Source organism: Geospiza fortis, unplaced genomic scaffold (assembly GCF_000277835.1).
Source record: "Geospiza fortis unplaced genomic scaffold, GeoFor_1.0 scaffold55, whole genome shotgun sequence".
Classification (NCBI taxonomy): domain Eukaryota; kingdom Metazoa; phylum Chordata; class Aves; order Passeriformes; family Thraupidae; genus Geospiza; species Geospiza fortis.
The window spans coordinates 6265922-6287901 of record NW_005054308.1 but is presented as its reverse complement, the minus strand read 5'-3'; the positions used below and the strand labels follow the sequence as shown (position 1 = coordinate 6287901).

Sequence of the window (21980 nt, the reverse complement as noted above, 5' to 3'; positions counted from 1 at the left end):
ATATTTAAGACAGTGTAATTGTAATACCTATTGGAAGGACAGGAGAGGCAGTACAGCAGGAAGGAAGATTTTTCTCACACAGATACTGTGATCTCTGTTTTAAGTTCTTTGACCCAGCTTTTTCTCCTGCCAGCACTGCAGTCAGTTTACACATCACACATATACCTGTAGCCTGCTTGTGTTTTTTAATAACTATATATAACTTCTTGGTATTAAGTGTGTTTCCTACAAAACCATTTAGAGGTTGGCTTAATAACAAGGCTGCAGATAGTCACTCTGTGCTGGAGAATATTTAAGACTATCTCGTCAATCTTAGTAAAGGTTTTGGCTAACAAGAAATACTAAAAATTATTCTTGCATCCCTGAAACATCGCATGTGCCAACTAAAATTAACCACTGCTGTAAAATAACTAAAAAGTTACACTGGAATGTTTGTTCCACATCTGCACAAGTAGAAGCTTGCTTTTATGGTATTTTTTGACCCTAAAGGGTCTTTCTAAGACCTGGGGCAGATCCTTCAAATTAAAATGTTTGTTCAGGCTCAAACGAGGACCCTTCAGGGTCAAAACATTAGGCCAGATCATGCTGCAGCCTGTTATCTATTATTGTAACCATCTGAAACAGGGGAGGAATGCTGGTGCTTTCATTTGGTTTATGGCATGCCTAGGTATTTGCAAGCCTTTGAGAGGAAAGATATAATCCATTATGTATTCACATTTCTGCCATCTTAAAGGTAGTAGTAACTTCCAAGTACTTTAAACCTGAGAGGATGCACACTTATGTTAGGGGTGAACACCTTCTGCTCTCCACATACAAACACAGATCAAACTTTACAAATAAACACGGAAATGCAGCAAAAGAGAGGATTAGATGAACACAGAGCCCAGCTTTCCCCTCTCCACATTGATTTCAAACACACAGAAACTAAATCTGGGCATGGGCTGGTGTTTCGCAGCATCAGAAGAAGAGCTAGTACAGGTGTCATTGTGCCTCCACAGCCTCATCACTGCTGCACAAATGAAAGCAGAAAGGGAGTGAATTTAATTTACCCCACTGTGTGAGACCCTTGAGAGTCCAACACGAGCAGATTCCACAGCCAGCTCTCTTCACTGACCCCCATTGCCTGTTGCCTTCCTCCTGGGTCAGCAGAGAGCTCCAGCTCCTTCCCAGGAGAGAGGGATTCTCCTGTGGCAGCATCCAGCCTGTTTAAAATCCAACATGTGTAACAACAGTAGGAGCAGCATGGATCTGGTGGACCAGAGAGCCTGCCTAGTCTGGATTTACCTGTCTCTCATAATTTGGCTCTTAGAGAAACAAAAAGTAGTTCCAGAAAACAAAGCTATATGTTAAATACCTCTACAGGTTAGAGGAAGTACAGCTGTACATGGTACCATAACAGTAAGATCCAAACCATGTCTGCAGGGTGTTGACAACTCTCAAATCCTTTTAGGAACATGCACAAAAAAGACTGACAGGCTCTGGGAAGGTGAGACAATGTGGTTTTGAGGCAATGAATATGCACATCTGCAGAACATTACTGACTTTTCTGCAATCATTTGTTTCCTTCTCCCACTGTAATGTGCAGACAGGGAATAGCTAAATTGTGCAGGGTATTTCCCAGCCGTGCAGTGAGGTTGACCAAAAGCTCCTCACCTGCTGGATGTGCCACCAGTGCCCTCTCTGCATCACCACTATGAGGCAGAGTCATGGAGTCATTTGGGTTGGAAAAGACCTCTAGGACCGTCCAGGTCCTTCAGGTCTCCTAAGGAGCCGTCAGTGGACACACCCATATTCTGTTTCCTTATCCCTTCTGATTTCCAGCCCTTAGTAAATGCCTTTTTTATTTTCTTCCTGCCCCCTTCTAGAAGGAGATGTACTGGGACAGTTCACAGTTGATCAAATTGAGGGCGAATGGACAATTTCTTCCAAGAAGCCTCTGGACAGAGAAGATACAGAGAAATATCTCCTCAAGGTTATGGCCTCTGATGGGAAATTTCAGGCTACCACCGAAGTGGAAATTTTTGTACTGGATATCAATGACAACAGCCCTGAGTGTGGCCAGGTAAGACATCTGTTCTGGGACATCAGGGCATAAAGGGAGATCCTGGGAGGGAAAGAACACAATAGAAAAGAAGAAAGAACAGGCAGAGCATGTTAAAGGATTTGGCTTGTCATAATTCTTCTCACACGATCCTGTTGCTTTGGTTATGCTTAACAATTTTAATTAAGCAGCATGTCAAGCAAGAATATTAAATCTAGCCTCCAAGCATGTTTGCCAGAAGCAAGTGAGAGCCTAAGCATTATGAAGAGTAATTTTTGGAGATAAACAATGCCAGGAAGCCTCCTGGGAAGGGGCATGTAAATTACTGAGTTTTATATCCTGCTAAGCTGGGAGATTCCCATCAGGAGGTTTGCTGCTGTAGAGAGCTGATCGCTGGTGTGGACGTCACCCGTGGTGAGAACGAACAGAGGTGGTTACTTCCCAAAGGAGATTCAAAGGCTTGTGTGAAATGAGCTCACTTGTCCCAGTCCACACCCCAGCAGCCAAGAATGGGAGGCACATTGTGTTCCCCTATAAAACACAGAGTTTATCCTCTGTGAAGCTTCTGTGGGTCTGTTCTCCTTCCATATGGGGTGGAGGTATTTTGGAGAGAGCTCATATGCCAATGATTTCTTCTGTCCTGGCCAGATACTCTACACTGGGAGAATCTCTGAAGATGCTGGGCCGGGTCTTTTAATTTTGAAGATATCAGCGAGTGACCCCGATGTGGGCAGCAATGCCCAGATCACCTACAGCCTGCACGGCCCCGGCGCCGAGGAGTTCCGGCTGGGCCCACATACAGGTGAGAGCAGGGCTGCTTTCATCCTCTTCCTCACCCTCCCCCGAGAAATGCAAGCTCCCAGCATGGCTCAACACTGACCTCCTCTTACCCAACACAAGGAGCTGTTTATTCCAGCTAGGAAGGAATGGCCTCAGCATAGAGGAGAGGGCATCATCCTGTTTGGTCTCTCTGTTCTGTTAAGATGAAGAGCAGATACCATTGCTAGCAGCCAGGTCTCAGGGAGGAAAGAGCAGCAAGTATTTGGCTTGAGCCAAAGACACAAGTTCTAAATCCCAAAACGCCTCTTACAGTGTCTTGATCAGTGTATTTACCCAGACTCGATGATTGTTCTAGAGATCACTTGGGTTTGTTACATTGCAGAAAGCTCAGTGCAGTGGAGTTTAGAAGTACAATTTATTTCTGAACAGTTTTATCCCATGATGGCATCCCTTGGATGAAGTTCAGCTGAACTTGCAGGACTGCCCATGCAAAGCCTTGCCAGGGCCCTGGCTGGCAATGAGCCGAGGACAGCCCTGAGCAATGTGGCATGGACACATCACCACTATTAGCTCAATTATTGTCTCCCACGGTTCATCCAGGAAAACAGCTGAACCTTCTGAGGTCTTGTAGTCTGCGGCTGTGATTGCTGGAGACACGACCACCTCCTGTTCTTTCCCACAGGGGAGCTGACCACATCTGCACCCCTGGACCGTGAGCAGAAGCCCATGTACCACCTCGTAGCCAAAGCCACTGACGGCGGGGGCCGTTCGTGCCAGGCTGATGTGACCCTGATCATTGAGGACACCAATGACAACGCCCCAAGGTTCTTCCCCAGCCACTGCGCCGTGGCCGTCTTTGATAACACCACCACCAAGACACCCATCGCTGTGGTTGCTGCCAGGGACCTTGATGAAGGTGAGTCAGAATGGGATTTATGTGTTGGTAGAGTTCATCTTTCATTCTGAATAGAAGCCTTTGAAACCTAGGGAAGTGCTACAGCAATGGGCTTAGATGATTGAATCTTGGCGAAGATGTGCCTGGATCTCATTGCTGACATGTTTGTGACTATTGGGCTGGCATCAGCATTTTTGTGACCCTGTTGGGAGCACAGTATCTGTAGAAACATGCAGACCTTCTTTGAGAATGTGCTCAGTGACTGTGGCTGTGATACACAGCATAAACTGTGACGCAGGGATCCAAACTGGACAGAAACTTGTTCAAAGGTGGGGACTGAGAATGAGTGTAATAAAGGAAAAAAGGAGCTTTAGATATGGGTGGGGTAGGTAATATGGATGGAGAGGTCCTCCTGAAGACACAGAGATTCTCAGAAGTATAGGTAAGGCTCCTAAGAAAGGAACTTTAAATAAACCTCTCCAGCAGAGGCTGAATTTACAAAAGAAAGATCATATTTATCTTCTTTGGAAGCAGATATGAAGAGAAATTACCTTGGAAAACAAGGTAGTTAAAAATGAGGAGCACTAGTAAATGCAGACAGCTGACACTGGTGGATAATGGTGAGGGCTGGCTAGAGGACTGAACCTGAAGATGGGCAGGGGCACACTCGATGTTGGTATGATGTTCATACAGCCTCCATTTTCCCTGGGAATTGAAGATCATTCTGTTCATATAATCCTAATGCATTATAAATGAATAAACCCAACAGCATCCCTACCCATGAATTACTGCAGCGTGTCTGTTTCCCTTCCAGGTCTCAACGCTGAGGTGGTCTATTCTCTCTCTGACTCTGCCAATGGACACTTTTCAATTGAGGAAACCACGGGGGTGATCCGGCTGGAAAAGCCCCTGAAGGACTCGCAGCACTCAGCCTTTGAGCTGACAGTCTGTGCCACCGACCGGGGCAGCCCGCAGCCCCTCTCTTCCCTCGGCACTGTCACTGTCTCTGTTGTGGATCTCAATGAGTACCTGCCTGTTTTCCTGGCCCCTGAGTACGTGGCCATGGTGAAAGAAGATGTGGCTGTTGGTACAGAGGTCCTCAACTTGTCAGTCCTGACGAGGGACAATGCAGAAAACACAGAGATCAAGTATGAAATTGTGAACGGCAATGACCACGGGAAATTTCAGCTCAACTCAAACACAGGTAAAATGATCTTGTGCCCGAGCAGGTCCAGGATGATCCAACATCAAAGGATGTCTTTGTGTGCATCTTCTCTGGTTCTTCCCCATTTGGCTCCCGCTTCTGCTTACCCCTGTCTTTACACATCACAGGGGTAGGGAATACAATCTTCTTTTCTACTTCAAATTTTGCTATCCAAGACACTTAAGGAGTGATCCAAATCTTACTGAAATTAATGAAAAGATTCCTCCTACATGTCCGAGACCTGAGGCAGGCCCATGTCAATCAGGGATGCATGGAGAACAGGATAAGAAAATTTTCCCACTTCAAAATTCAGGAGGAAGTGTTTTCATTTAAAAACTCTTTCCATCAAGTTTCCACGAGGAACCTGCTGCCCAGGGTAACAGGCAGCTTTATTGAGTAGCACTCAATGAACATGGATAATAGCACCCTAACCATGGGCAGGTGCTGAGCCATGATTACCAGCCAAATAAAGCCCTATTCTGTTTGCACAGAGATGTGATAAGAGCTGTTATCAGAAGGCCAGTGCTAACTCCCTGAAATGAGCCCTTGGCTGTGTCAGCAATGACCTTCTGCCCTTGGCTGTAACATCCTCATCAGTGGCTCCTCAGCCTCTCTGGTCACAAGGCTCTTTGTAATTCTTCCACAACAAGGGGGTCAAATTTAGGTCAGCTATTGTTTCAGCTGGCCGTTCAGCAGTTGCCTTGGCATATCTGCAGTATTCCAAGAAATCTCATGTGCCATTCATTTGAAGGATTTTCTGTCCTTTCCTCCCCATCTCTCAACGTAGGTGCCTTATACATCAATGGGAGCCTGGACTTTGAAGCAAGTCACGAGTATTACCTGTCCATTGAGGGCACGAGGAAGGGCTCAGCCTCTCTCAGTGATGTGACCATGGTGGTGATTAACATAACTGACATTAATGACCATGCACCAGAGTTCATCCAAGATCCCTACTTCACTGACATTCGGGAGGATGCTGCCATTGGAGAGATCATCCTCACGGTATGACTGAACCACGCCAGCTGTCTTTACCTCGGTTTTATTTGTGCTATGCAATATTCACTCCTCTTGTGCACTTTTCTTTTCCTTGGACACAGTGACCTCAGTGGGCTTGTGACGTTCAGCATCTAAGATTAAAGACTTTTAAAAAGGATGATTGGCAGAATTCCTGAAACTCCACAGGCATGGAGAACACTTTGCCTTATAAAACACCTTTAAGTGAAAATTAAGAGTGGGCTTAGGAGCTTTGAGAGAACATCCCAAGAAAGCAAAAATGCCTGAAAAAGGACAATGCCCTTGTGAACTGGGGAAGCCAGAGGCTCCCCTGGGCAGAATAGCAGAGTCCAAGGTGATGTGGAGTTCCCTGTCCAGCCTGTTACCATCACAGGGGTGGTAAAGTCAGGAAAGGGACGAGGAGAAAGCTGAGGAAACTGTTGTCTTGAAAAATCTATTGGATGACAGTTATTTGAACCACCTTCCTTTCCCCTCCTCATTTGAGGCAAGCTCAAACCAATACCCTTAAATGACAAAGTGGTCCCATTTCTCCATGGCATGTCCTTTTTGGCCCAAAGGTCCTAGTGTTTGTTTTTTTTTTCTCCAAACAGGTGTCAGCTGATGACTTGGATGGGTCCATGAACAATCAGATCACATATTCCATCGTGGAAGGGAACCCACTGGGACACTTTGCCATTCAACCCAAAAATGGGCAGATCAGCATTGCCAAGCATTTGGACAGGGAGGAGGTGAGTTCAGGAAAATGAGAATGAGAAGGCTGAAACAGATGTGCCCCAAAAGACTGAGAGAGAACAGCTTACTCAGCTACCTGCTGTTTTCTGAATTATTTGCTCATAATATTGTAGGTAGAAGACAAGGCAATAATTTGTTTTCTAGACTCACGGATACTGCAGTAGGAGGCTGGGCTGTAGGAAAGGCAGTATAGAATCATAGAATGGTTTGGATTGGAAGAGACTTTGAGGATCAGCTAGTTCCAACCCCTTCCATAGGCAAGGACACCTTCCACAGCTCTGAGTTTTGGTCTCAGTATTGGGGATGTTGTTTGTGGAAACCAACATGGTTGGGTTCTGCTTCTCTGCATTAGAGAAAACAGATGTGGGGACGAGAAATGTGACTTGGACAATCTCTTACTCATAAAACAGCAGCAGATTGTCTCAGCCTGCCAGAGTTGAGAAGCCTTTGGATAACACTCTGAGGCACATGATGGAATTCTTGGGATGTCCTGCATAGGAACAGGAGAAGATCCTGATTGGTCCCTTCCAGCTCAGCTTATTGTGTGATTGTATGATTCTTAAACCATTATTGACAGGTGTTTGCCCAGCTTAGTTCCATCCATCTTTGCCAAGTTTCTCTTTTCTCCAACTGTTGTGAGGCTGATTTAGTTTAGCAATGAGCTTTGAGTGAGATTTATGGATGGAGAGCCTTAGCCAAAGGCAAAGCTGTTGTGGCCATGGTGCATGACCTCAGGCATTTCAACAAACTGCATCAGAATAAAACTGTGATGTGAAAAAGCCACCATTCTGCCATTTCCCCAAGTAATCCTGCTCTACAAATCCTCCAGATCCCCAGTTACTCACTGACAGTTCGAGCCACGGACAACGGCCACCCTGCTCAGTTCAGTGATGTCCCTGTGCACGTCCATGTGTCTGATGTCAATGACAACCCTCCTCGCTTCTTCCAGCTCAACTACAGTGTGGTGGTGCAGGTAAGCCAGGAGACAGTTTGTTCTCCCAGTCCCTCTCATTGCACTCATTCCTAGGCTGCTGTTGGAGTAAAGTGGACAGACAGTGATGAATCCTGTTGCTGCTTTGTGCTCTGTGTGTTCTAGGGCAGGGTGGGATTTGTTTTCCTGTTCCTGATCCAGCAGCTCCTGGGGAAATGTAGGTACCCCTGGGCCATTTCTCTTTGCTTGCCTTCCTCCAACAGAGTCTTTCCCCATTTCAGGAGAATGCTCCCGTGGGGACAAGTGTCCTGGAGCTGATTATGAGTGACAGAGACTCTCCAGAAAATGGACCACCATACTCGTTCCAGATCACCCAGGGCAATGATGGAAAAGCCTTTGAAGTCACCCAAAATGGTCTGCTGGTGACATCATCTGTCCTGAACAGAAGAGTGAAAGAACAGTACCTATTGCAAGTCCAGGTAGAGCCTGTGTTACTGTCCTGGTGTCTGAATTCCCCAGCCAGCTTAAGTAGCAATAAAATGCGATTAGCATGGCCCAGCTGAATGAAAACATCTCTGCCTTTGAAGAAATCCAATCCAGGCACAAATTTTGCAGCTTGGAGCCAGCTGCAGAGCTCATTTCTCCACACAGTCTGCCCACAAGAAGCAGGGGGCCAGCTTCTGTGTTGATAAAATCAGATAATATGATCATGAACAATACTCTGTCAGCAGTTTCCTTAGACAGATGCTTTCCCCATAATCATTCTAGTGAATTCCAATTTAAAGTGAGACCTGGATCTGGTCCTACAAGCTTTCTCTAATTATCCTTGTCATTTAAGAAGTGGTTTCAGTTCCTCTTCAAAAAGGATTTCTATTGTTGCAGAATGAATTCATTATTTTTCAACATTATCAGTAGGGATAGTCCATTACAAACAAAAGGATAATAGCATGTGAAGTACATACTTCTTCAGTAATGGCAATTGTTGCAAAAGCTGGGTACTATTATATTACAAACCTCAACCTCTAACTGCTTAGCATTAGGGAGAAATTTATCCCATAATCTGATTATTCGCATTTTTCTGTTTGAGGTTCCTTGACTCAATGCTAGACAGACATTGTCAGAGGTGGGACAGGGGCTTAAAGAGCCTGGAAGGTGAGCGAATGTGTTGATGTGCGTAACTGCTTTACGTCTCTGTACACTCAGTTACGCGTGGCACCACAAAGATTGGCAACATCACAAAAAATTATTAACCCTAAGGAATATTCAGAGCCACTCAGAGGTGCCTCAGCTCTGCTGAATGCACAGGGAAGTGAGTGTGACCCCATCACTAGCAGAAGGCCTCAGTCAGTCTCCAAGGCCTTATCAGTCTGCTCCATCCTTCCCTAAGGAAGGGAAGCTGCTCTTTCCTAGGGCCTTCTCCAGGCAGAGCTCCAACACGGCTGCCAAGTTTTCCCATTCCTTCTTCATTCCCAACCTGCTGCCTGAGAGCTTCTGCTCCCTGAAAGGCACTCTCCTTTGCAAGAGCTCACCGGTTAGGTGAGGTGACAGTGCTGTAACAGATCCTTCTCTTCTCCTTGCCAGGTCTCCGACAGCGGCATCCCTCCCCTCTCCTCATCTGCATTTATAAACATCCAAGTGACTGAGCAGAGCCAATATGCCCCCTCAGCCCTTCCCCTGGAAATATTCATCACCACCAACGAGGAGGCCTTCCGAGGCGGCGTTCTGGGCAAGATCCACGCCACGGACCGGGACCCCCACGACACGCTGGTGTACACTCTGGTGGCACAGGTGCCCAAGGAGGGGCTCTTCTCAGTCGGGGCTGCGGATGGGAAGATCATTGCTGGGGACAAGCTCCCCCACGGGCACTACCTTCTGAACGTGACGGTGAGTGACGGAACGTTCACAGCCACCACGAGCGTCAGCGTCCACGTGTGGTGCTTCACTCAGGAGGCCCTGGACAAGGCCGTGGTGCTGCACTTCCGACACCTCTCCCCCGAGGAGTTTGTGGGGGACCACTGGCGCAACCTGCAGAGATTTCTGGGCAACATCCTTGTCACACGGCGCCAGAACATCCACATGGCCAGCCTGCAGCCTGCAGCTGCCTCGGATGGAGTGGATCTGCTCTTGGCTGTCGGAGAGCCACACGGCTCCTTGTACGAGCCGCGGGTGCTGGCCAGCAAGCTCACTGGGTCAGCTGGGGAGATGGACCAGCTCGTGGGGCTCCGGATGAAGAAAGCGATCCACGTGCCCTGTCACGGGTCAGACTGTGCCCACCGTGTCTGCAAGGAGACCATCCAGCTGGACCCAGGCATGATGTCCACGTACAGCACGGCCCGGCTCAGCGTCCTCACCCCACGGCACAGCCTGGAGCAGATCTGCTCGTGCAATGGTGAGCAATCCTTCTATAAACCTGGGCATGTTGTGTTTTCCTTCAGTACATTGTAGAGCACCTGGATTTTCCCTGGAATTAGGTTGCCCAGTGACCAACAGTTCTGCCCACAACTTCAAAGACTTTAAAGTCTGAAAGTTTCACATAGTCTCTTTTTAAAAATTGATCTCCTGTAGCATTTAATAACAGCAACATCTGTCTCTCTGATTGGTAAAAGTCACTGATACTTAGCAGGAAATGAAGGTCAGTGATCAGAATTTCTTATCTGTGATCTCATGTGTTGATCCTGGGCCTGGCAAAGCACAGAGTAACTGATAAATTTGAGGAAAACAAAATAAAGTATATTTGTTATACTGGCTCTAGGATACTTCAATAAATAATTGGAGGGAGCAGGGATCAGTGACACTAGGGCAGGAATGTAAGGGGATACCACAGAATAATATAAAAACTTACTAAGGACGGAGAAATTCAAGGGTGTTGTAGACCACGCTGGGGGCACCTTGAAGGACAGAAATATACAGGCTGATATTTCAGAGTTGCTTCACAGTTGAGTACATAGAAGAAATACTGGGATTTCCTCGTGGGGCTGTGGGAGATGCAGTGCAGGGATCCACGGGTTGCTGTGGATGGGACTGCTCCTGGACAGCTGTGGCATCAAGCTAGCCAAAGAGGCAAGACTTGGTACAGTGCATAGCCTCAAAGTGCCACAGAGATGAGACCTTTCTTTCACTCTCCTTTCAGGAACAGCTGTGAGGTTTGGGGGCCACAGCTACATTTGGTACCAGCACTCCCAGGCTGGCTCCTGGCACATGCACTTTCGCCTCAAGACCCACCAGCATCACGCAGTCGTGTTCCACGCCAACGGGAGCGACCACGCCACTCTGGAGGTGGGTATGGCACTGCAGGGGGACTGCTCTCCACAGCTACAAAATCCTCACTCTCTCAGGGAAGGGAATCACAGAAAGAATATGCGAAAATATGTACCCTTAGTAATTTGTGAAAGACAAGACTTGGGAAGACCAAATGAGAGCCAAGCACAGTTTGGCAATTGCTGCAACCACAACGGGAAATTGTCCTCTATACATGTAAGTGCTTGTGTTGGTCTCTGGTGTGACTTCTGGTGAAGTCATCAGACACCCATAGCAGGTCTACATCACCTTCTTTCTTGTTTCTTCATTCCTCTCTTGCATCTCACCTCTCAGGACAAAGAATTTATCAGGTGGAATTGTCCACAAACCAGTTTGTTTCTACTTTAGCAAAGGGCAAACTTTCTCCCATACCTCAAATTAAAAGTCCTTTACAATAATGGACAGAAAAGACAGAATCCAAAATTTTATTCTTCACACACACACCCCTCTCTTTTCAACCACTTTCTTCAGATGGTTTCACTATTTTAGACACCTGCAGAGACAGGAATATTTTATACTGATGGCTCTCCTTCCATCAGCTGAACACTGAACTTACCAAAGCATTCAAAGATCATCTCCCTCTTCCACTTTGGCAACAGAAGGAAAGCAGAAGATGACTAAAGAAAAGCTGTTTTATATATTCCTCATCAACTAAATTCAGACTAACTGGAGACTAAGATCACAGGACATGCTTACCAGCTTACAGAGATTTGTCCTTGAGACTGATCACGTTGAGATCTACACACTATAACCTACCTGGAAGTGTTCATCCTGTTCTTGGATTTCCCCATCCCTTCTCGTGGTTTCACAACCCCATCTTCCTGCTGTTCCATCTTTCCACAGTTACAAAAGACCCACTCAGACAGGGAGCTGCACAGCAGCCAACCCCCACGCACATGCCTTTTGCACATATTTCAAGCTCCTGCTGCCACAGCCATCACTCCTGAAGAGCAGGAGCAGAGAAGTATCATCCATGTGTCCTGCACCCATCTCTGAGAGTGACTTTAGGCTGAACTGTAAAGGGCCAGTGTGAAAAACTTCTCATTAAGGGTCTCATGATTTCTACCTCACCTCTGGGAAGGAGAGTCACCAAAGAGTTAATCAGAAGGAATTCAGCACTTTAGATGGTGCTTAGGAAGTACAAGATGGCAAAAAACTCCACTGATCCGGGCCACCACAGGGAGTCAAGGCTCATTATTGGTGGAGTTCAGTGAGCCCATGATCTCCTGTGCCCAAGCTTGTCTCCACAATCTTTTCAATAGGAAACATTCATAAAGCCTCCTCCATAAAAGTGCCTGTGAATAATTTCTTTCCTGACTCACTTTATTAGCAAATCTTGGGGATAAAAAGGTTTCTAAACCACCTGGCCTGATAAAATTGAAGGAATTCCTCAAGATTTTAAACTTTGTAGACTGAAGTACTCCAGGTATGAGCCAAAGCCTTGAAAGGACCATAAGTGGTGGTTTGTAGATTTGATGAAGAGCATGAGCTCTCCTAGGAGCATGCCTATCACCACTTTTCCAGTCTCTAAGCTCTCCTGATGTTCAGAAATAGGTTACAGGAAGAGGATGGCAGACCAGGCAAGCTGGGAAAGGCTTGGCAGTGTGTCAGTTCTTGCTCCAGGGAATCGAGTTCTCAGCTGTCTCCCAGCCCCAGAAATTGATAAGCCAAATCTACAAACCCATCTGAAGAGAAATCATGTTCCTGCAGATGAAGTGAAGTGACAAAGTTCTCTGGTGTGCTTGCCAATTGTGCAAAGGGATTTACACACGTGTTGCCCTGAGGCCCTTCCATGCCATGTGCCAGCTGCTTCTTCTTCTTTCTTCCTTCAGCAGTTGCTCTCTCCTCCCACTGGTATTTATTTATACCATGGGCTTCTCTAAGAGTTAGCTGTTGTCCTGCTCTGCTCCAGAGTATCCCCTTCATATTCTGTGTGGGTTTCTCTAGAGTCAGGGTAGCCCATAATCATTGCTGCTCTTCTAACCTCTTCCAACAATCAAACCCTCCTCGCTCTCTCTAATGTCCCCCAGGGACATCTCTCCTGCCTGGGATCAGTTGCTTGATGTTACATAGCAGCTCTGCAGGTTTCCCACCAGCACTTCATTCCATCTCTTTCCTCCTTTTCCACAGGTTCTTGGCTTCTGTGAGAGAGAGGTTTTATCAACAAAGCACTGGGGAGATAAAGGTGAAAAAGGGGTTTAACCCTGTCTTCACCTTGAAACAACACAGCTGACTTTTCCTTTCTCTGTCCTACATGACTTTTAAAGATTAATCTTGGGCCAGAAATAGGAATTTCTGATGTCCCAGTTTAATGCAGAGGACGTTGGTGTGGTTCACTTTTAGCAGCTCAGTACCTTGTCTCTCTCCAGTCTGGTGGAGATCAAGGATTGGATTGCAGCACATATCAGTAACTTTGGCCTGGTTTTCCAGCATGGGTACAACAGGAATTCCTTTCTCTGCCTCCCAAGTCCTGCTTTTTCCTCCTGAGAAAGCTGCCAGTGCTTTTCCTCAATAAGATTCTTTCACCACCCTCACCCCTGCCAAAGGGGCAACTGCTCCAGCACCTTCCCCACCACCAATGAGACAGTGAGAGCAGAACAAAAGCCACGTGGCCCAGAACAAGAGTCCATCTGTGACTGGTGGTGCACTTATGGATAGTCTGAATGCCAGGGCTCTGATCAGGGTCAGGAAGGTGGGAGAAAGGGCAAGCAGCTGCAGCTGTATGATCCAATGGCTCTGTGACATGGAAAGATGGGCTTCCCTCCTTGCATGCTGGTCAAAGGCTGCCAGGAAGAACCACGGGTGAAATTGTGACAGAGAGGCGAGGGTGTTCTGCAAAATAAAGGAGTTGCGGTCCCTTAATTGATCCAGGCATAGGTTAAAAAAGGTGAAAGGGGTTGCATTTGGTACTTCTTGGAATCAGAAAATTGGGAGTAATCCCAACTGTCAGTGTGAATGCCAGGAGAGAGGGGAGCAAGCAGCAGGACAAATGAGACCCCAGCCACCCGTGTCACAGCTACCTGTAATTCTGTGTTTTACAGATGGTTAATGGAGTGCCTCACCTTGGCTACAGCTGCCAGGGGAGCTCCTCTGGGAACCTCTCCTCCTCACGGTTTGTGAGCGACGGCGAGTGGCACTCGGTGTTCCTGGAGGTGAAGAACTCTTCCATCCGCCTGCTCATCGATGGCCTGGGCAACGCCTCCCTCCAGCTGCCAGGGACCTGTGGTGTCCCCCAGGGCAGGCGAGACCTGGTCTTTGGGGGCCTCCCAAAGTCGCTGCAGTCCCAGAGGGTCACACGGGGGTTCAGGGGCTGCCTGGACGTGGTTGCAATCAACGGCAGAGAAGTGGTTCTCCTTCCAGGGAAAGGGCAGTCGAAGGAAGTCTTGGAGCAGGTGGGGATAAGGCAGTGCTGCTCCCCCAGCGGTGCCTGCAGCAGCAACCCTTGCCTCAACAACGGGATGTGCTCCGAAACTCATGGAGGAGGTACGTGAACATCCCACTCAGAGCTGTGGAGAGCAGTAAGTGGTGAGGGGGGAAAAGATGCAACAGCTTTATTATCCCTGTGGAGGGGCTATTCCAGAGGGGAAGCAGAGATCCTCCATCCCAGGGCACCTCAGGTGACTCAGTGCAGCAGCAGCTGCAGGGTGTGAGATCATCATCCTGGCTCTCACCAGTGGACCATTGGCCCAGAGGGCAGGAAGGTGTTTCTGAGGAGCGTGCATGACGTAGGAGAGCAGAGTGTTGCCAAAAACTCAAATGCACGTAGAGATTCCACCCACCCCCTCTGCATCCTTGTTGCTTAAGGAGCTGTTAACAAGGCTGGAATCGGGCAAGATGGGATCATGTGGTGATGGTATCTGGGCAGAAACAAGCCAAGATCTTGGACTCTTCCCACTGCAGTGAGCAACTCCCCAGGGCTATGCAAAGGGATATGGGAAAACTGTAAGCTCAAATCCAAGAGTCCCAGGCTAATGTGGGGTGCACACACCCAAAAGAGGTTGGATAGCAAGCAGTGTCCCTGCTGCCCCGTTCCTGCCATCAGGGGCTCCTTGCAGTGAGCTGTGTCACAGGGACAGGGGCTGTGAGCAGAGGAGCTGCTCCCAGTGATGTCCACCCATGTGTCACTGCCCTACAACTGGTTGTAGCTGCCAGCACAGCAGGGCTGCACCCCGTAACACCCTCTATGAGATGGGTACTGCCTGTGCCTCAACCCCTCTGAGGGGCAGTGGGGTGCTTCCCACGCTGCTGTGTGGGGCAGAAGCTGCTCCTGCAGCTCTCTGGGCCCTTGCCAAAGCACACCCTGCCCGGCGAGCAAGTGAGGACAGAGGAGGCACCACCTTCCCCTGCCCTGCCCGCTGCCTCTGGGAACAAGATTCCCAGCCCTGTCGACTCAGCAGCTGCCTGGTTCAGGTGAACTTGTTTGACACCAGGTGTAAATGTACAGAACAGTTAGTCTGGCTGGCACTCACACCCCAGCCTTCAGACCCTCTGCACAGAAAACCTCTCTGGCTGGGCTGGAAGGAGCTCAAAGCTCATGAGGGGAAAACACATCTCTGCTCTAAGTCAAGGCATCCCCTGCTTTCATTGCAGAGAGAATACAGTGGGAGGGATCATCCAGCACCTTTCCCATAGTTTCCTTCCAGGATGAACAATTTCTCCTGCAAATGGCCCAGCTGGCCAGGAAGAAGCCTGTGGGAAGGGATTGCCCAAGGGAATGTTTATTTGTGAGGTTATCTTGGTTCCCTGAGTGCCATGGGCTCAGTCCTGGGGACCTGGGCAGGCAGCGCTAGCTCCTGCAGAGCTGTGCCCAGGGATCCCAGTGAGTCCTGCAGAGCTGTGCCCAGGGATCCCAGTGAGTTCTGCAGAGCTGTGCCCAGGGATCTCAGTGTGGGATTACAGCACAGGCAGGGACTTGCCTGTGGGAGCAAGCCTGGGGAACCACGTGGCTATGTGAGAACACAGCTGTGGGGAGAGCGCCCAGGCCACGCCAGCACCACAAACACAAGTGAGCCCCACATCCAGGACATGTGTTTGGGCACACACAGCCCTGTGGGCAATGTCCAGCACCTGCTGCACCAGTGTCAGCATGTCCTTCTGGTACAGCCACTGACACACATGTGGGAACAGGCCCAGGTTGTTTGCCCTGTGCTCTAAAGCAGGGTTGTTCAGCTTGTGGATGAGTAGCAAAGAGTTTTCAAGTGTGCTGGAAGGTGCAAACTCTGAATTTCCCTCGCAGCAGCACCAGCCAGGTGACGAGCAGGAGCCCAGCACAGCCAGGGAGGTTCCCATGGTTCAGGGCTATGCTAAACAGCAGCCAAAAGCACAAACAGAAGGAGCCCCTCTGAGTCCCTGGCTGTGCTGGGTTTCTCTCTGCCTGTGAGCAGACATCTCCTGCAAGCAGGAGAAACTCGGCATGTTGAGACAGGCACTTCATACCACGAGAACTCGCAGGACCAAAGACTCCTGAGAACAACAAATTACAGGGGATTGCACTCAACAGTCAGAAACTGTGAATCAGCCAGCCAAGTTCCCCTTCCTTTATCCCACATTTGTCCCTCAGCTTCACCATGCAATAAAGCTATGCCCTGACTGCATCTCTGATCTGTGTCAGGAGAGGACAGGCTTGACTTGTTGCTCAAATAGCTCCCTAGTGCCACTGTGTTGTTCGAGAATGGTCACCCAGACTTCAGCAACCACATCAGGTCCTGCAATGAACCCACCAGCCCTCCAGGGATGGTCTGGGTGTCCCAAAGCACCTGCTGCAGCAGCAAATTCCTGTGCCTGGGTAGCTGTGCAAGCCCCCTGTGGGGGCCATCAGCACCAGGCTCTGCTCCTCCCTGTTCTTGCCCATTTTTCCACACGGATATGTTCACTCTCACCCTCTCCAGGTTACACCTGCATCTGCCCCGGGCTGTTCTCTGGTGAGCACTGTGAGCTTGGGGACAGTCCCTGCGAGTCCAAGCCCTGCCTGCATGGGGGAACCTGCACCCTCTCGGCCACTGGCTACTCCTGCCACTGCCCTGACTGGTACCTGGGCGAAAGGTAAGGCCTGGGGGGGCTTTGGGGCAGGTGACATCCCATGATGGGCTGAGAACATGAGCATTGCGCCTTTCTGGAGCCCACCAGATCCACACGCTCTGGGATTAATTGCAAATGCAGGCACCTGAGCATTGCAGCCAGGAGGTGCTGGAGGCAGAGCTGAGCAGAGCAGGACACAAATAACTCTGCCATCGTGTGGCCACTGCCCCTCTGAGCAGGAGGGAAAACAGAAACGTCTCTGCTTGCAGATGCTTTGGTGCCTGCAGGTGCTGTGGGGCAGTGCAAAGGCTCTCTGTGATGGGACACAGTGCTGCTGGCACACACTGCTGCTCCCTGTGACAGGAGCTGAGTCCAGCAGCAATGGGAGCACCTTGGCTGTGGTGGGGGGAGCTCAGCTGTGATGGGGGGCCTGGCAGCAGGGCACAGGCAGGCACTGCCCTGGGTGGCAGGAGGGTGCCCTGAGGCTGGGGGAACCTGCCTGGCAGAGCTGGGAGGTGCCCCCTGCTCCAGTAGCCTGAGCACCCACCCTGCAGGGTGCTAAAGGGTTTTTCCTGTCTGGGACCAACTCTGTGGGGTTCGTGCAAAAGAAATCTCTGTCCCAGCTCACAGCTGTGATTCATCCAATTCAAATCCCAGCTCAAGACAGTGGGCATTACCACCCCAGCCCAGCAGCCCCTCTAAGATCCCCACCTTGCCTCCAACCCAGCCTGGTCAGAGATTCCCATGCAGGCTCAAACAGCATCACACCCAGTTCATCCTTCTGCCTTGCCCATTTAGTCCTGTGGGTCAAGGCAAAGGCAGAAGTGATCTGTTCAGCTCATGGAATAAAAGCCTGTAGCTGAGCATTAGGTGGCAGTGTAATACCTGACATCAGCCAGAGCCTGTGGGTGCATGTCACACACACCAGCTCACACATCCTAAACCACTGACTACAACAGGAGCAGTGCAAATCTCACAGAGCTTGTTCAGTAATGGGAACAAAAAAAGGCAAGAAAAGCCATTAAAGCACTGTATATTTCCCCCAGCATGGGGAGGTCGTTGCTGTTGGAAGGAAAGGTCTCCTATACTGTTGGCAAACATTTAGGTTGTGTGTGGGTTGGACCAGGACAGAGAATCAGAAATTCCATCTCAGTTCTGCAGATGCTCCATAAAATGTCAAAAAGCCTGTCCTGCAAGGATGTCCATTCACCACCTTGCGGGGTAGTCTTTTCCCAAATGTTTGCTGCAACCTGCAGACATCCACAGACCATCCAGAGGCTCCACAGAGCTTGGAGGACACAGGAGGCTTCATAAGAGGTTAACAGACCTCACACTGACCCTGGGCTTCCTAATCTAACAGGATGGGAACATCTCTCTATGTGGTGTTAGCCGAACACTCCTCTGAGGCGGAAAGCCCCCATTTTAATTTGGGTGTACAACTGAGAATAGGACAACCCTGTAAAACATGGTGTCTTGAACAGCATCATTTTATACTCGAGGATCCTCTGCCAGGATAAGCGGGTAGCAAGAATCCAGCAAGGGAGGGAGAGCAGACCAGGACAGAGCATCCATGGGTGGTGTAAGCCAGAGCCTGACCAGGATCAGGTGGTTCTGGTGCATCCCAGACTGACTAGTTTATCTCCATCCCTTTCTCCGCACAGGTGTGAGAAGGTGGCAGAGGAATGCCCAGACAACCCGTGCCGCAACGCCGGGCGCTGCGTGAGCAGTCAGGGCTCCATGTACTGCATCTGCCCATCGGATTACCAGGGGGACTACTGCACCCAGCCCATCATCACACCCGCCATCGTGCCCACGCACTGGGCGCTGGGCCCCGAGGAGATCGCGGAGATCGCGGCAGGCGTGCTGGGGGCGGCCATCCTGGCCGTGGTCTTCGTGCTGGTGCGCAAGCGCTGCCACCACCGCGCCAAGGAGCACAAGCCGGTGGCCCGCGAGGACCCCGACCTGCTCTCCAAGAGCGAGTTCTCCAAGAGCGTGGGCGTGGGCACCCAGCCCGTGCCCCCCATCGAGCTCAACATCCTGGGCGACGCGGCGCACAACAACCTGGACCGGGCCGCACCCGAGCAGCGCAAAGGCACCGGCACCCCCGAGTTCATCACCTTCAACTCAGCCAACGCCCCCAAGCACCGCGGCACCATCGTGTGCAGCGTGGCCCCCAACCCTCTGCCTATCTCCTCCCCACAGGGACACCTACTGGGTAAGACTCCAGCACTCAGATACACCAGGTGCTTGCTTGGGACATTGGGAAAGCCAGCCTGCTTGTGACCATACTCCTAGTATTACATGCTGTCATCTTAATGCAAAAGTTCCATACCTGCTTGGTGATTTTTCACAAGCAGCTCTTCACAGCACTGATTCCTTCTTCACAGCACAGCCAACAAACTCCAACCCTCTTCCCTACCATCTCACCCACCCCCTTATAGCACTCATCCTTATTGGACACAGCTGTGGCCTGTTAAGGGCAGGCCTGTTCCTAATCTTTGGTAATCAGTACAGCTGCAACTCCTCAGGGGTGAGATTACCTTCTGCACTATCTTTATTTTCTTACATTCTATCCCCCCACAAAGTAGGGGCAAATTCTGCCCCAACCCTGCTATAAGGCCTTCATTGGCTCTTTGCTCCTGGTTCACCACTACATCCCAGTTTTCTGCTTTAACCTGCTTGGTTTTGTACACAATCAGCAGGGAAGCCATTAATGCACAGCAAGCTGTGATCCTGGGTCAAAAAAGCCTGTAAAAGAGAAAAACTGGGAAAAAAAATTAAGATCCTAAAAGTCAGTAGGAGTTTTAGTGAAGACATTTGCATCAGTGCTTCTGGGCAGAGGGATGACATTCTCAGGGAAACACCTTGAATGGCTCTGGACAGCAAGGTTACCTCATGCAGGAGTTCCTCACAAGAGTAACTGCAGGGAAAGGGAGAGATCCAGGGCATCACTGCCCCAGTCCCTTCATTACATGAGTTTCTTGCATCCAAACATAATGATGAAGTGTATCTTTTGGGTGCTGGAGTAGTGGATATCTGTAGGCTGGTGCGGACACTGCCTCAGCAGAGCCAGGGATGATCTCGATTCCCAAGTTAGCAGCTACACCTCTCTTCCCTAGTCTGCCACATCTCCTACAGGCTCAGAGCCTACAGAGGGAATTGGCAGGAGGGCAAGAGAGAGGCACCAACTGCTAGAGCTGCATCTAACACGACTTTCTTTTGTTCCAGTCTACCCAGCAGAAACCACCTACTGGCCGCCCCGGTACTTGTCATCAGATGTCCAGGAGTATTCCCACTACGAGATCATCCAAGGGCCCCCTGCCTCCTCCTCTCACCCTCCTCTCCCGCCGCCGCCCCCTCCCCCGGCAGACGCGGAGCCGGTCACTCTCTACGGGGGCTTCCCCTTCCCGCTGGACCAGAGCAACAAGAGAGCCCCCATCCCACCCCGCTACAGCAACCAGAACCTGGAGGACTTCCTGCCGCTGGGCCCCGTGGACGTGGGAGCATCCCAGTGCCAGAACGAGTACACGGCCATCAGCTACTACCCAGCGCAGCTGGTGCAGGGCGAGGGGGTCCCGTTCCAGCCCGAGCCAGGCTACAAGAGGGTCAGCATGCGCCTGAGCGTGGCCCAGCCCTCCTACGCCGACTGCGAGCTGGGCCACCAGCCCAGCATCCGAGCCCAGCCCCTGGCACCCCCCAACTATGAGGGCTCTGACATGGTGGAGAGTGACTATGGGAGCTGCGAGGAGGTGATGTTCTAGCAGGGCTTGCTCCTGGCATGAGGAGAGAAGTTTCCATGCAGAACAGAGGGCAGGGGGCTGGCACACGCTGCTGAAGGGAGGCTTGTGTGTGTCCCTCTCAGCTTGCAGCGTCCCCCCCTGCATGGCTGGGTTGTAATTTTGGCTGGATCTTTCCCCTCGCTGCCCTCCACGGTGCTCGTGCTGCACATGGAGGGGAAATGCTCCAGGCACTGCTGGGACATGGAGGATGCTCCTGGGATGCCAGTGACTAACCTGCCTCCTCACCGAGGGGACTGCCTCCAGCACCATGCAGGACCACAGCATGCTACCTCCTCCCACGCCAGGCTTCCTGGCCACGGGGAGGATGAGGAGGAGGAGGGCAAGCACTGCAGGTATGGCAGCAGTCATGGAGGAGAAAGGTGTGGAAGGATTGGCAATGCACAGCCTGGCAGTGCCCCTTGTGGGGTACAGAGGCTCCCTGCTCCCAGCTCTGGCTCCAAGGGCTTGCATCAAGCCAACAGTTTGTTCGTGGAATAGATCAGCTGGTGCAAACCCTCTTCATGTCTGCTCCCTGACACTGGGAGAGAGAAGTGGGAATGCAGCTGGTCCCACCAGCACATCCCTGACTGGCTAACAGAAGTCCAAGGGGAAAAAAAAAAAAGAAAAAAAGTAAATTTGTGTAGAAAAACCAAGCAACGGGGTTTGTTACCGCAGGAACCACCCACAGACTCAAAGCAGGCTGCCCAGTTGGGCTGTGTGCACACGAGTAAGGGGAACCCTGCCCCGAGGATTGTGTGCACAGCCTTGTCCCCGTGGCTGTCACAGTCCTGCACTGATGCAGCTGCACACCCTGTGCTGTATCCCAGAAAGACTGGCCAGCACTGCCTGGAATCTCTGACCAGAGAGGGGCACTGAGGCTGCTGAGCATGGGTTTGCCTGTTTGTCCTTGTGCTTGGACATGTATCGTTCCTTCGTGAGAGGTTTGCTTTGGTTGGTTGTTTGATGTAACTTTTTTTGTTGTTGAATTTTTGGAAAGTATTAAAAGAGTTTGGATTTTTTTACTATTATGATTTTATTCAGTATCTCAGGGATTCTCTTGTAAATAAATAGGACATCCTTGCCTAGCTTCAGCCAAGAGAACAACAGCTTAGTTTGGGCACGAAAAGCTTTCAGAAAAGTACCAAGACAGCAAGTTAAACACTTTTTTGAGGATCTTGTAAGTGCCAGAGGGATGAGGCAGACAGACCCACAATACCCTGTCTTGCTTTGGGAAACCATGAGCCTCATGTATCTCTTAGCTCAGGAGTAAAGGGCTTGAAAGGACCCAA

General features: G+C 50.1%; 1 protein-coding gene across 1 annotated transcript in view; it reads left to right on the top strand.

The window, feature by feature from the left end:
- The window catches only part of FAT2 (FAT atypical cadherin 2), a 60325-nt gene extending 38612 nt beyond the window's left edge, over positions 1-21713 (top strand). The window contains exons 12-25 of the mRNA XM_005418879.2: positions 1866-2062; positions 2690-2843; positions 3504-3737; positions 4531-4920; positions 5708-5922; positions 6525-6662; positions 7496-7639; positions 7879-8076; positions 9179-9986; positions 10728-10873; positions 13936-14377; positions 16783-16936; positions 18574-19127; positions 20141-21713. Of these exons, the coding sequence (XP_005418936.1) occupies positions 1866-2062; positions 2690-2843; positions 3504-3737; positions 4531-4920; positions 5708-5922; positions 6525-6662; positions 7496-7639; positions 7879-8076; positions 9179-9986; positions 10728-10873; positions 13936-14377; positions 16783-16936; positions 18574-19127; positions 20141-20673 (4307 nt within the window). The 3' untranslated portion in view covers positions 20674-21713. The remainder of the gene's footprint in view (positions 1-1865; positions 2063-2689; positions 2844-3503; positions 3738-4530; positions 4921-5707; positions 5923-6524; positions 6663-7495; positions 7640-7878; positions 8077-9178; positions 9987-10727; positions 10874-13935; positions 14378-16782; positions 16937-18573; positions 19128-20140) is intronic.
- The last annotated feature ends 267 nt before the right edge of the window (positions 21714-21980 follow it).